This window comes from Fusarium mangiferae (assembly GCF_900044065.1).
Source record: "Fusarium mangiferae strain MRC7560 genome assembly, contig: FMAN_scaffold011, whole genome shotgun sequence".
NCBI classification, from domain to species: domain Eukaryota; kingdom Fungi; phylum Ascomycota; class Sordariomycetes; order Hypocreales; family Nectriaceae; genus Fusarium; species Fusarium mangiferae.
Window position 1 is genome coordinate 1,104,813 of NW_024573931.1, and position 11,101 is coordinate 1,115,913.

At 50.7% G+C, this 11,101-nt stretch overlaps 3 protein-coding genes across 3 annotated transcripts; 1 reads left to right on the top strand and 2 right to left on the bottom strand.

Annotated features, from left to right (window-relative positions):
• Nucleotides 1–64: 64 nt before the first annotated feature.
• FMAN_10193 (uncharacterized protein) lies at nucleotides 65–3,610 on the top strand (the record flags this gene model as incomplete). The annotated part of the gene is made up of 2 exons (XM_041820840.1): nucleotides 65–2,470; nucleotides 2,519–3,610. 2 exons carry the CDS (start codon nucleotides 65–67, stop codon nucleotides 3,608–3,610), a joined length of 3,498 nt encoding a protein of 1,165 aa, XP_041686680.1.
• Nucleotides 3,611–3,931: 321 nt separating this feature from the next.
• FMAN_10194 (uncharacterized protein) lies at nucleotides 3,932–4,968 on the bottom strand (the record flags this gene model as incomplete). The annotated part of the gene is made up of 3 exons (XM_041820841.1): nucleotides 3,932–4,156; nucleotides 4,213–4,755; nucleotides 4,807–4,968. The coding sequence occupies 3 exons, from the start codon at nucleotides 4,966–4,968 to the stop codon at nucleotides 3,932–3,934; spliced, it is 930 nt and encodes a 309-aa protein (XP_041686681.1).
• A 508-nt stretch (nucleotides 4,969–5,476) lies between these two features.
• Nucleotides 5,477–8,641, bottom strand: FMAN_10195 (uncharacterized protein; the record flags this gene model as incomplete). Its single annotated transcript, XM_041820842.1, has 2 exons — nucleotides 5,477–7,863; nucleotides 7,936–8,641. The coding sequence occupies 2 exons, from the start codon at nucleotides 8,639–8,641 to the stop codon at nucleotides 5,477–5,479; spliced, it is 3,093 nt and encodes a 1,030-aa protein (XP_041686682.1).
• Nucleotides 8,642–11,101: the final 2,460 nt, after the last annotated feature.

Genomic DNA, 11,101 nt, shown 5'->3' on the forward strand with positions numbered 1-11,101 from the left:
ACACTACTCTTTGTTTCATACCATTTCGTCTTATCGATATTCCTCATCCGTCGACTTCAGCCTCATGGCTTCGCCAAACCGCCCATCGCTGTCGGTTCGGCGGCAGTCTTCTGCACGGAACCTCAGACAACCCGAACATGACGACTTGACGCAGTCCCTGAATCAACTCTCTATCTCTACTTCGCCCGGCCGAGCTCCGTCCCGCCTCTCCTCTGAGCCAGCCTCTCCCTTCCGTCCATCGGGTCGTCGCACGTCGCAGTCGCCTGCACCAAATGCTCGGGCTCTGTCCCGTAGCCCGTCCCGGACCCGTGAAGCGTCTCGGGACACACCTACACTACTACGAAAGGCGTCTATGAACTCGTTGCGCTCCTCTAACGGTATCGGGCCAGGTTCGACTCCTTCGAGACGTTCCAGCGTGGTGCATCACATATCACCAACTCAGGCCAAATCGCCTCTATCGTCTACTCCTCCTGTGCTGGAGAAACCTCGACCAACTGCGATTTCCATTGCACGTGATAATCTGAGCGACGAGCTGCAGGCGCATCATGGCGCGAAATCCACTCGCCCAACCCAGATGATCGTAGTGCTAAACGATGCTGTCTATGGACATCGCTTCTCACGACCCCGAACTTCTCGTGCCGCTCTTAGTACTATCGTCGAACGTCCGGAACGAATAAAGGCAGCTGTGCTGGGTATATCTGCAGCGTATGTCCGCTTGGGTGGAAGACATTCTGAGGGTGAATATCCACTTCACCCAAAGAGAGAGGCTGAGGACATTCATGGCATTCCATTCCGGATACAGAAGACAGAACGTAGACTTTCTCTTTTGTCACCAGCTGTAGTAAATGTGCATGGGACAAAATGGATGGAAGAGCTCAAAATGATGTGCGATGCAGCCGAATCGAAGCTTGCAATGGGGGGAAAGGAGCTGCAGAGACCACAGACGAACAGAGGGGCTGAGAAAGCCGACAAGTTCCACGAAGGTGATCTCTACCTTTGCTCAGAGTCTCTGAACGCCATGGAGGGTGCTCTGGGAGCTGTTTGCGAAGCCATCGACACTGTTTTTGGTCCCGGACCTCAGCGGGCCTTTGTTGGCGTGCGACCTCCAGGTCATCATTGTTCCGCCTCCTACCCTTCGGGCTTCTGTTGGGTCAATAATGTCCACGTTGGTATCATGCATGCAGCTCTGAACCATGGGCTCACGCATGCTGCTATCATTGACTTTGATCTTCACCATGGTGATGGCTCTCAAGCCATTACATGGCAGCACAACTCTCGAGGAAACAACGCTGCCAAGAATGCGGCAGCATGGAAGAAGTCTTCGATTGGCTACTTCAGCTTGCACGACATCAACTCGTATCCGTGTGAAATGGGCGATGAAGAAAAGGTTAGAAGCGCCAGTATCTGTATCGACAATGCACACGGGCAGACAGTTTGGAATGTCCATCTGGAGCCATGGAAGTCCGAGGAAGAATTCTGGAAACTCTACGAGACCAGGTATATTGTGCTCTTGGACAAGGTTAGAAACTACCTCAGGAACCAGGCAGAGCGATTGAGAGAATCAAACTTGCCCCCAAAGGCTGCCATATTCTTCTCTGCTGGCTTTGATGCCAGTGAATGGGAGAGCGCAGGAATGCAGCGTCACAAGGTCAACGTGCCGACAGAATTTTATGCCCGTATTGCCCAGGATGTCGTCAAATTGGCAGCTGAAGAAGGACTTCACGTTGAAGGTCGAGTAATCAGCGTGCTAGAAGGCGGCTATAGCGATCGAGCTTTGTGCTCTGGTATCCTAAGCCATCTTAGTGGACTTGCTGGAGATCAGACTTACGCTCAAGAGCCAGACAATGTTGGCCGACTTGGTGTCGAAATGGGACAGAAGATTGGATCCCTCTCCGGAGAAATGTCGTACAGTTTCGAGCAAAAGCCGTCATTGGACTCTGTTCATGCTTACGACCCATCATGGTGGTCGCCATCCCATTTGGATGAGCTCGAGGCTTTGATGGAGGTTCCAAATGGTCCAGCCAAGAAGCCGCAGAGCGCTGCCCTCCCAACCTACTTCTCACCAACACAGGCATCAACGGCTAAGGTCTCAGATCCCATCAAGATGCGGCGTAGTTTGTCCAACTTGGGTGCGTCTATGACCAGGCCTCCATCGCCACCTCCGCCAGAAGTTCCTTGGGCCATTGCAGCCCATGAGCTCAGCAAGCTCCTGGTTCCTTCTACTCGTCAAACCGATAGCTGTAAGCCTGAGGAACTGAATGCAGAGGCAAGCAAGGCGAGACGAGATCGCCAATCAATAATCATGGGCATTGATCCCAACCCTCCTGCTGCCTCTTCTTCGCGTCCAACCTCGCGAATGTCTCTACGTGAGAGGAGAGCCAAGGCAGCGCCCCCTCCCGAGTCTACCACTGAAAAGGCGTCGACAAGCCGTAGAAGAACAATGGGTGCTGCTCCCATCTCTTCGGACAAGGTTAGTTGTAAACTGTCATGTGATGAAGCAAGGCTAACTTCTCCGAAGGCGGTTGCGCGTGGTGTTCCCTCGAGAACAAACAGTGGTGAACCGGCAGTGAGGAGGACCAGTCGCCGTCTTAGTGAGATCCCGGCATCCCTCACAAGAGATGTATCACCAGGCGAAGCAGATCGGCCTGAGGTGGTGGAACACGCTCGTACAGTCCCCAACTCACCCATGGCTACAAAATCCGTTGCCAGCGCCAATCCCCCAGCCAAGAAGGCAAGGACTTCTACTGCCCCTCGTAAGGAGCCTGCACCAAGAGCATCTCGGGGTACCAAGAAAGCTACTACCACCGCTGGCCCTTCGCGACCTACCACAGCTGCACAGAAAGCCAAGTCGCCAGCCAAGGCTTCGAAGAAGGACGGTGCGTCTAGCACGGGTGGCGATGATATTGACAGCATCACCTCTGGTATGAAGAAGATTCGTATCAACCTGATCACCCAGTCTCAGAAGGAATCCAAAGAGCGAGCTCGCCTTGAAGCTGAGAGGGCCAAGGGCAAAGAATCCTCTATCACATACAAGCCTGCCGCAGCATCTTCGAGCACTGAACACTCATCACCAGCCACTAGCCACGATCAAACCTCCGGCAGTGCTTCCGTTGAGACGCAAGATATCTCTCCAACTCGACCTGCACCGGGCAATGCCCGCATCCCTTCACCACCTACCACTGCCTCGTCGAGCAGAATTATGTCTCCCTCACAGGAGCAATCCGCTTTTGAATCCTCTGCGCAAGTCACTCAGCTGATGTCTCCTCCCCTGAGTTCTCCTGCCATCCCCTCTGTTTCCGTACACCCTAGCACGGACGCAGATGATATCTTTGTTCCTTACCAACCCGAAGGCCCTGCTCCTGAGCCCGTTGCTCAGAGCGAGCCTTTGAAGTGGCTTCCACCTAACGTACCAACACCATCTGAGCAAACGCCTGCCGCGACACCTAGCCCGGCCAAGAAGAGCAATCTTTTCCAATACACTTCCGGTATCCCATTTGCCCCTCGCCCCGGACAGGGACCAAGTGAGCCCAAGACCGGGGGGCAGGGTGTTCAGCCAGAGCCAACTCCGCCAAATCCTGTCGAGGAAATTCCCGAGACGCCTCAGCATTAAAGACGACGCTACTTCTGTTGGACATATGTTCTTCTTCTAGTGTATGGCGAATGCTATTAGATCTTTCACATCACTTGCTTTGGGGAGTAGGATACAAGAAGGAGATAATACCCGAGTTTTGTTGCCATTGTGTTTCTTTTTCTATCAGAGCTTTACAATACATCCTTCTCATGTCTGGATGCAGTCTTCTTCTTCGCGATACCCTATTCCTCTCCGTTCTGGATCGGACCTCTTCTTGTCTTGCTCTATAGTTCTAGTCCTGTTTAATCTATGACTTTATGGCTTTCTATTCTAAACCAATAGCCCGACCATATGTGTCTTTTAAGGGAAATGCTCCCGGAACGCACTCAGAGGAACACTGACTTCCTCAACAGTAGCTCTCATTGTTCCATCCACGCCAGAGTTAGGTGTCCTCTTGAGACACCAGACCTCCTTAACGCCCAGACTCTCAAGATAAGTGACTGTTCGGGCATAGTTGGTGGCAACCTGTGCAATGCCATGACTGTCATCGCAGAAAGTGAACTTGCCTCCCAATTTAATCCATTCCTGTGACTAGTTAGCTTTTACTCGGGTATATCCCACATGAGATGGTGCCAACTTACCTCGGCAATTATCCTACCAGGATAAGGTTCAGCAAGTCCCTTTCTCAGTCCCGCACTGTTAACCTCAAGCCATCCATCCTGCTCCCTCGCAAGAGCCAGATTTCGCAGAATGCGCTCCCAAACGCCCTTCCACTGCCGAACATCCCGGGCTGGATCCTCACTCATCAACCGCACCAGATCAAAGTGTCCTACGACGCGCGGGCGCAACTCCTTGAGCATGTCGTACTGAAGATCGTAGTAATCCTCATAGAGCGACTCTTCAGTCTTGCGACTGCTTGCTTCACGAGCTGTGGCAAACATCTCCTTGTTGTAGTCAATGGGAGTGCTGTGGACGTAATGCACTGAGCCGATGAAGTAATCAACAATGGGATGCTCAGCGAGTTTGCGAACGTGTGCCGCGCAGTTTGGGCGGATGAACTCAGCCTCGAAGCCAATGAGGATGTGAATCTGTGAGGCATACTCGCGCTGAAGACGCTGAGCTTCCACGAGATATGCTTCATGGCGAGGAGGGAGAGCTTCTAGAGCAGCTTGAGGGTTATCGAGCTGTGATATGTCAGACAGTGTATGACTGATAAGCTACATGATGGCACGAACCTCTTCGGGATAGAGATCGCGTAGGTCATAGCGAGGCATGTGCTCTGTGAACCCAATGGTCTTGTAACCAACAGAGATGGCATGTTTGACGATATCTTCGAGTTGGTCTTTGGCATGGCCAGGGCAGAACTCGCCAGAATGTGAGTGTAATGTAAACGCCATGATATGTTGAGTTACGTATTGGACTGCGACGTGAAGATGAAAAGAAAGACAGGGAGATAGAGGGGAACAAACACGAATCTCAAGGTCACCGAATGCTTCTTAAGCTGAGATTAGCATCGTCAAGGAGTTGCCATGTAAACGAGTGTTAAAGAAAAGACTCATCAATTGCAAGACGGGACGCTTCAACCTTGCTTTGATAAATTCATGGCTGAAGCTGGGCTGGGCAGAGTCTCCACAATTCCCCAGTTTCTGGTTACTCAAATAGGCTTATTTTTCAACACATGCACGAATACTCCATCACTACTTGCCAAGACGGTTCCGAGCCTTGCTTGACCTCGTATATTCACAACATGACAGTACAATTGCAGTGTAACTTAGTACCTAGATATACCAACAAGTTCATAATTCCCAACCAATCGCTTCCTCCCAACGCCATGCATTCCGAAATCCACTAACCAAGACTAACAACCTATTGTATAATTCAAGATCCATGCCGAGGGTATCACTTTCACGACTTTTCATATGTCGCAACATCCCCGTAAGAGTATACCCCAGGCGCCATACTAATGTATCGCCCAGGAGCCAACCCCGCGCTCTTATCAGCACTTGTTTGCGAGACCATTGGTGGTCTCGCTGCTTTTCCTTCGTCCTGCACGATCCCGATACCGTAGCTTCGGGTTCCCGCGGCCCCCTTACTCCATCCAAGATGGAACGTCCTTCGACGAAGGCATCGCGCTAAATCGTCATCTTCCATCCATTCTGCTCCGTCTGGTAAGCGCCACCACAATGTTGAGTCTGCAAGAAGACTTGCTTGAGCGGCAATACTACCAGGGCTCTTGCTCAGAGTCCCACGAGATGCCGTACGTAGCGAAAGGAGTCCGAATGCGAGCGTAAAGCCTAGTAACCCGATGAGGACGAAGCTTTGCACACTTCCTTGCATCAGACGCGGGAGAACGTAGTCAACCGAGGCTGGAATATCGGTTGGAGAATCATCACGAGCACGGAGCTTAGATGACAAGGGCCGTCGTATGAAGTCACTATTGATGGCCTGTGCAGCAAGGATTCCATGCAGTTGGCGAATCGCTTGCGAAACTGAATTCTGTCTCTCAGGCATCGCAATACGCTCCAGAGTTGTCTGTAACCTCGAGAGCACCAAAGTACGAAAGAATGCATCGAGTCCGTTCATGGTTTTGTTATCAGCGCCAACGTTATCGAGCGCTTCATAAACACTTGTGATATCCGCCGTCACACCCGAAGGCGCCTCACTCGATGCATTCACAATGGGAATGGCATTGGAGTTAATGGACAGGTCCTCAGTGCGGAATGTTGTCAAGACATCAACCTCAACAACCGATTGATTGCACATCATGACAGAGATCATACCGTCATCTGAACAGCTACCCCAAATATACTTGAGTGAGTATTTGGAAGAGAGTTGTGAGCATGAAGACGCAACAAGTGCAGTTCGAGATTGATCAGATCCGCAGATGGGTTGCTTCGTGGATCCTCCCAATGGTACACATTGCCAATCCACACCCTCACCTCCATAAAGAGATATCGTCTCACAGGTGAGCTTGCCCCTTAGACTCGGGACCTTGGCCACAAGCTCTGTGTTTGGAAGTGGCCACTCGCTTGGGTGATCGACAAGCGAAACCGCTGGAAGAGCGACATCCTCCCATGTCCATCTCGGGTATTTGGGAGTTTCCCCTAGGAGCACATTCTCAATTGTATCACCATCGATCGCAGCGCTCATCGATTTCGTTGTCGATACAAACTGCGACTCTGGTCGAAGCTCAAGGTTGGCCCTTTGTGCCATCTGAGAAACAGCAAACAGTCCCGCAGTAAAGATTGGCATCAACCAGCCAAGCATCGAGGTGCACTTGGCAAGGAAAACGGCCCAATCTTGGTTCTTCATGGCCTTTCCAGCTGTATGCAGACCAAACTCGTTCATGTACGTCAGCCCCAAAGACTCCTGAAATCGGCATTTCGAGTTGGTGAGCTTCAAGAACGGAGCCAGGCGTCGGTTGTCAATATCGATTCGGCTCCAGAAGACGGCAAGAGCTGCAAAAATTATGGTTGGTAGACAGGTCCAAACGACGAATATACTATCATCGACCTCTAGGCCATTTTCATTGCCTTTCAAGTTATAGATGACACAGATTCCAACAATCAACCCAACTGAAGTAGCAATACTGATGAGCTTGGTTCGGGTGACTTGTGTCCATGGCTGATATGTACCCGTGGCCTCCTCAGGTCGGTTGGAAGGGTTCATGCCGAGGGCACCACTTCCTCCACCATGTTGTCTCAGCTGAAACATTTCCTCGGGTCGACGCCCGGGTTGTGTGAGTTCTGTCGTATACCATGAGCCTGCCAACCTACCAGCAACAGCATTCATATCTGCATGACCAGTCCCGGATAGTCGGGAGAGAAATTGTTGGCTACTTGTGAGAAGCGCCGCAGTTCCGGCGGGAGAAGTAGGGTCTCTAGGTGCAATACCTCGAGGCGGTGGTGCATGATACAGCATAGGAAGAAGTACGCCAGAGATGATGAGGAATACGCCAACCATAGCATGAAGGATGCCAAGCCTGGCTCTGAGTCTGGTAGTGCTGTCGACATAAATTTCGGCGTGAAAGACGGCAGTAGAAAGAACGATCTGAGCACGCAGGAGAAGCTTGATCACGATAGATGCAACGACGAGATGGTGGCGGTTTCGGAATGCTTTAGTTAATGCTTGAAAGCTCTCAAGGCTAGGGTAGTCGAGCAGAATAGTTCGGTGAGCTTGCTTGCGGCGAGTTTCGTCAACAGTCGTTGGTCGGCGATCGAGAACAATCCATGGCATATAAAGCAATGCTTGAGCTTCGACTCGTGCCCATAGGATGGCCATGATAGAAACAACTTGGTATATGTGAGCACTTAGACGGATGAAGATCCCAACCACACAGAGTAAGGACCCTGACGATCACTCACCAACAACGGGTCCAAAAGTCCACAGACCCTTGAGGCTGCTGTCAACTTCATTATTGGAAAGCCACCACATCACTACCTCGCCAATTACAGCCAGCATTATGGACGCGCCAATGAATATGCTGATTACTCTCCGTCGCAACCACCAAGGTCTCCAGCCATTGTTGAGGGGGACCTCTGTAGCATCGAGATTATCGGTTCCACGGCTTGCATCGCCCCACGATCCAGGTGTGTGAGGCGGCGTGTCAAAGTAAGGCGTCTCGAGAACTGTTTCCATCATATTCGATGCCTTGGTCGATAGTCGAGGATCCGTGGCGGCTGTTGCGCCAGACATGCGCGGCGAGCTGAAGCCATCGCTGCTAGGAGAATTAGGGAATTGCCCCCTCTGTAATGGACCTGGACTCGGCGGGTAAAATGGGCTGAGAGGAAAGCCAGGGCTCGAGGGACTGTTGAGAGATTGGAAACTGGCTGGACTGCGCGGACTTGAAGGGCTCCTTGGACCAGGTGATACCCTTGCGATGGGCGGCGAGAGAAGAGGTTGAGGAATTAGACGGGCTGTAGAGTTGGTAGGCTGTGAGGAAGGATGTCGGATATAACTAAGGCCTGGTGATGATGCTGTATATCTAGAGTCGTCGTAGGGACCAACAACGATCTTGTCGTGATCGGCGTCAGATGGTGGCATACCCATGGAATTCCATGGTACAGCCATATTTTGTCACTGCAGTGACTAAAGACCTATTAAGAGAAGGAGGAGAGCGAGAGAGGCTAAGTTAGGCGAGAAGCCTCAAGACATGATTCATATGGGGAACCTCAAGATGTGAGGTTATTCAGTGATTGGTAGTTGGTGATGAATAACTGTAGAGCCGAAGGACAGTATGAAGCGAGCGTGAGTAGATAGTAATCGAGAGAACCTAAGGTAGTGAACAAGGTAAGGAAGGAAGGAATTAGGAATACATCAAGATATCAGAGGAAAGGAAAGAGCAAACGTCAGTCAGTCAGTCTAAATCGGCTCGTTGTTGCCGCGCCACGCCACTCTAGATCCTTTCGACCTACAAATACTACTAGGTAGGTAGGTAAGGTACTCTCCCCTCATAAAGTCACAGTCACAGTCACAACCTTCACGCCAACAAATAATGCATTTACATATTCAACTTAGGCGCCGCATTCTGGTGCTATATTGGGTCGATAGTCTCCAAATCCTCGTCCATAAACTGCTCTCAACCCCTGAAAAGTGCCCCTCACCTCCACCATCCGTGTGCAAGAGCTTGCATGCCATCCGCAAGAGGAGCAGTGCAATGCGACTCTAGCACGATAGAACCAAACTAGTACTAGACAAGCTGACGCTCACTGACAGCCTGATCTGATCTGATCGTTCTCTTCAGTTCAGTTCAGTTCAGTTCAGCTCGGTATCTCCATCGTCAACTGAATCGACCGTCCAAGGCTTACGCCATCAAACTTTCGGTCCACCGTTATAACCGCGTCGTTACCTGATCTAACTACGGTACCTTCAGACTCGCTGAGCTAGCATCGTGAAAGTAAATCATCCATCGAAACCTAGACTGGTCTGATTTCTCCTCTTCTTATTTTAGCTCAATGCCCCCCAGGCTCATAGAGGAGAAGCCGGAGTAGCCAAGCTTCGCTTCTTGTCTAGAACTCTTAGATGCAACTGTCTCCGGCGCTTGGCTTTGTCTTAACTCCAAGAGTCCAATCTAACTATGTTATTTTTTTCTCCCACTTCCCTTTCTTTTGCCATTAATAACTTTTTCGATAGTTTACGACGCCACGCGTCAAAATCCTCAAAACGGCCCCTGAACTCCGGATGAACGCAATAGGTTGCTAGTATTCATCAAGTTAGTAAAAGGAGACGAGGGGAACAAGAGAGAGCAAAAATCTCCGTAGTCTGTCTACGCAAGGTCAAGAAGCAGCCAGGCAGACAAAGGGCCTCGACAGGGAATATTATATATCATGCGAGATGCAAGGTTTGCATATGGTGAGTCTGGACTCATCTTGATAATCAACCTGGCCTGGCTTGACAAGCCTGAATCCAAGAAGAGACAAGACAAGACAATGCTCCTAAGTCCCAAGACTGAGTATCGAGTCTAACCAACCCCTGTCCATGGGCCCCAGTCCCCGAGCGCCGCACCGTTGGCGCCGTCGCCGTAGCGTGGCCGACCGTCAGGGTTTAATGCAAGGGGAAATTACTCTTTCGACAAGTCAATCGCCACATGCGGGAAGCCCGCTGCAAATGTCTTAGAAGCTCCGTCGAAAGACGCTCATTTACACATGAAAAGTCTATTAGCGATAAAGTTGTACGTCACCAGGTATAGCTCAGCCAAGGATCATTCCATTAGACAGAGATCACGTAAAAATGGCCGTGATCAGCATGCAGACCATCTCGTCCGAGCAATCCGCGCCCAATAGACTCGGCATATCAGCCTTATCTAGACAGCGATGTAACCTCTCAACGCACCAAACCTGGCAAGCTGCACGCCAAAGGGGGATCACGAGCATCACGGGTAGTGCCATGGCCTAAATATGCACGCAAGATCATACAGTAGATGATTGTCAGGTTTAATCGAGAGAGCTGAAGCTACTGTAAGACGGGGACAGACTGACTAGTCAATGTTTGGAGATCAATGCGAACAATTGTATGAGACCGGCAAGACAGAGCATTCACGAGTATTCATTTCTTTCTTTAGTTGGGTTTCTTTGGTTTCTAACGTTTTGAAAAGTCTGAACAACACCGCCGCTTCCCATCGCTCTCCTCAGAAGTGATAAAAAGGCATACAAGTCCTGGACCAAACACAACGAAATAGTCCTGTTATATACAAATTGACATGTACCCTATCATCCAGAACCTGCTCTCATTGTCTGCTGTCCCGTCCCGAAACGCCTGTCTAGATAGCCAAGCTTTTCACCTTCTCCCCGTTATTCCTTGCCTCGCCGTCCCTCCTCTTACACATGGACAACTCAATCCCTCCACGACAAGATACAATAAACAATGACAAGAGAAAAGAAAGGTCAAGAGCATTAAAAAAAGGTTGGCCAGGTCGCCAGGATGGAGCCGAACGAATAAGTAAAAGGGACGTGGGGGCTCTACCCCTTCGGAGGCGTTAGGCGTGAGGGGGAAATGATGTAGGGCCGGGGCAGCCGACCTGTAAGTCTATAA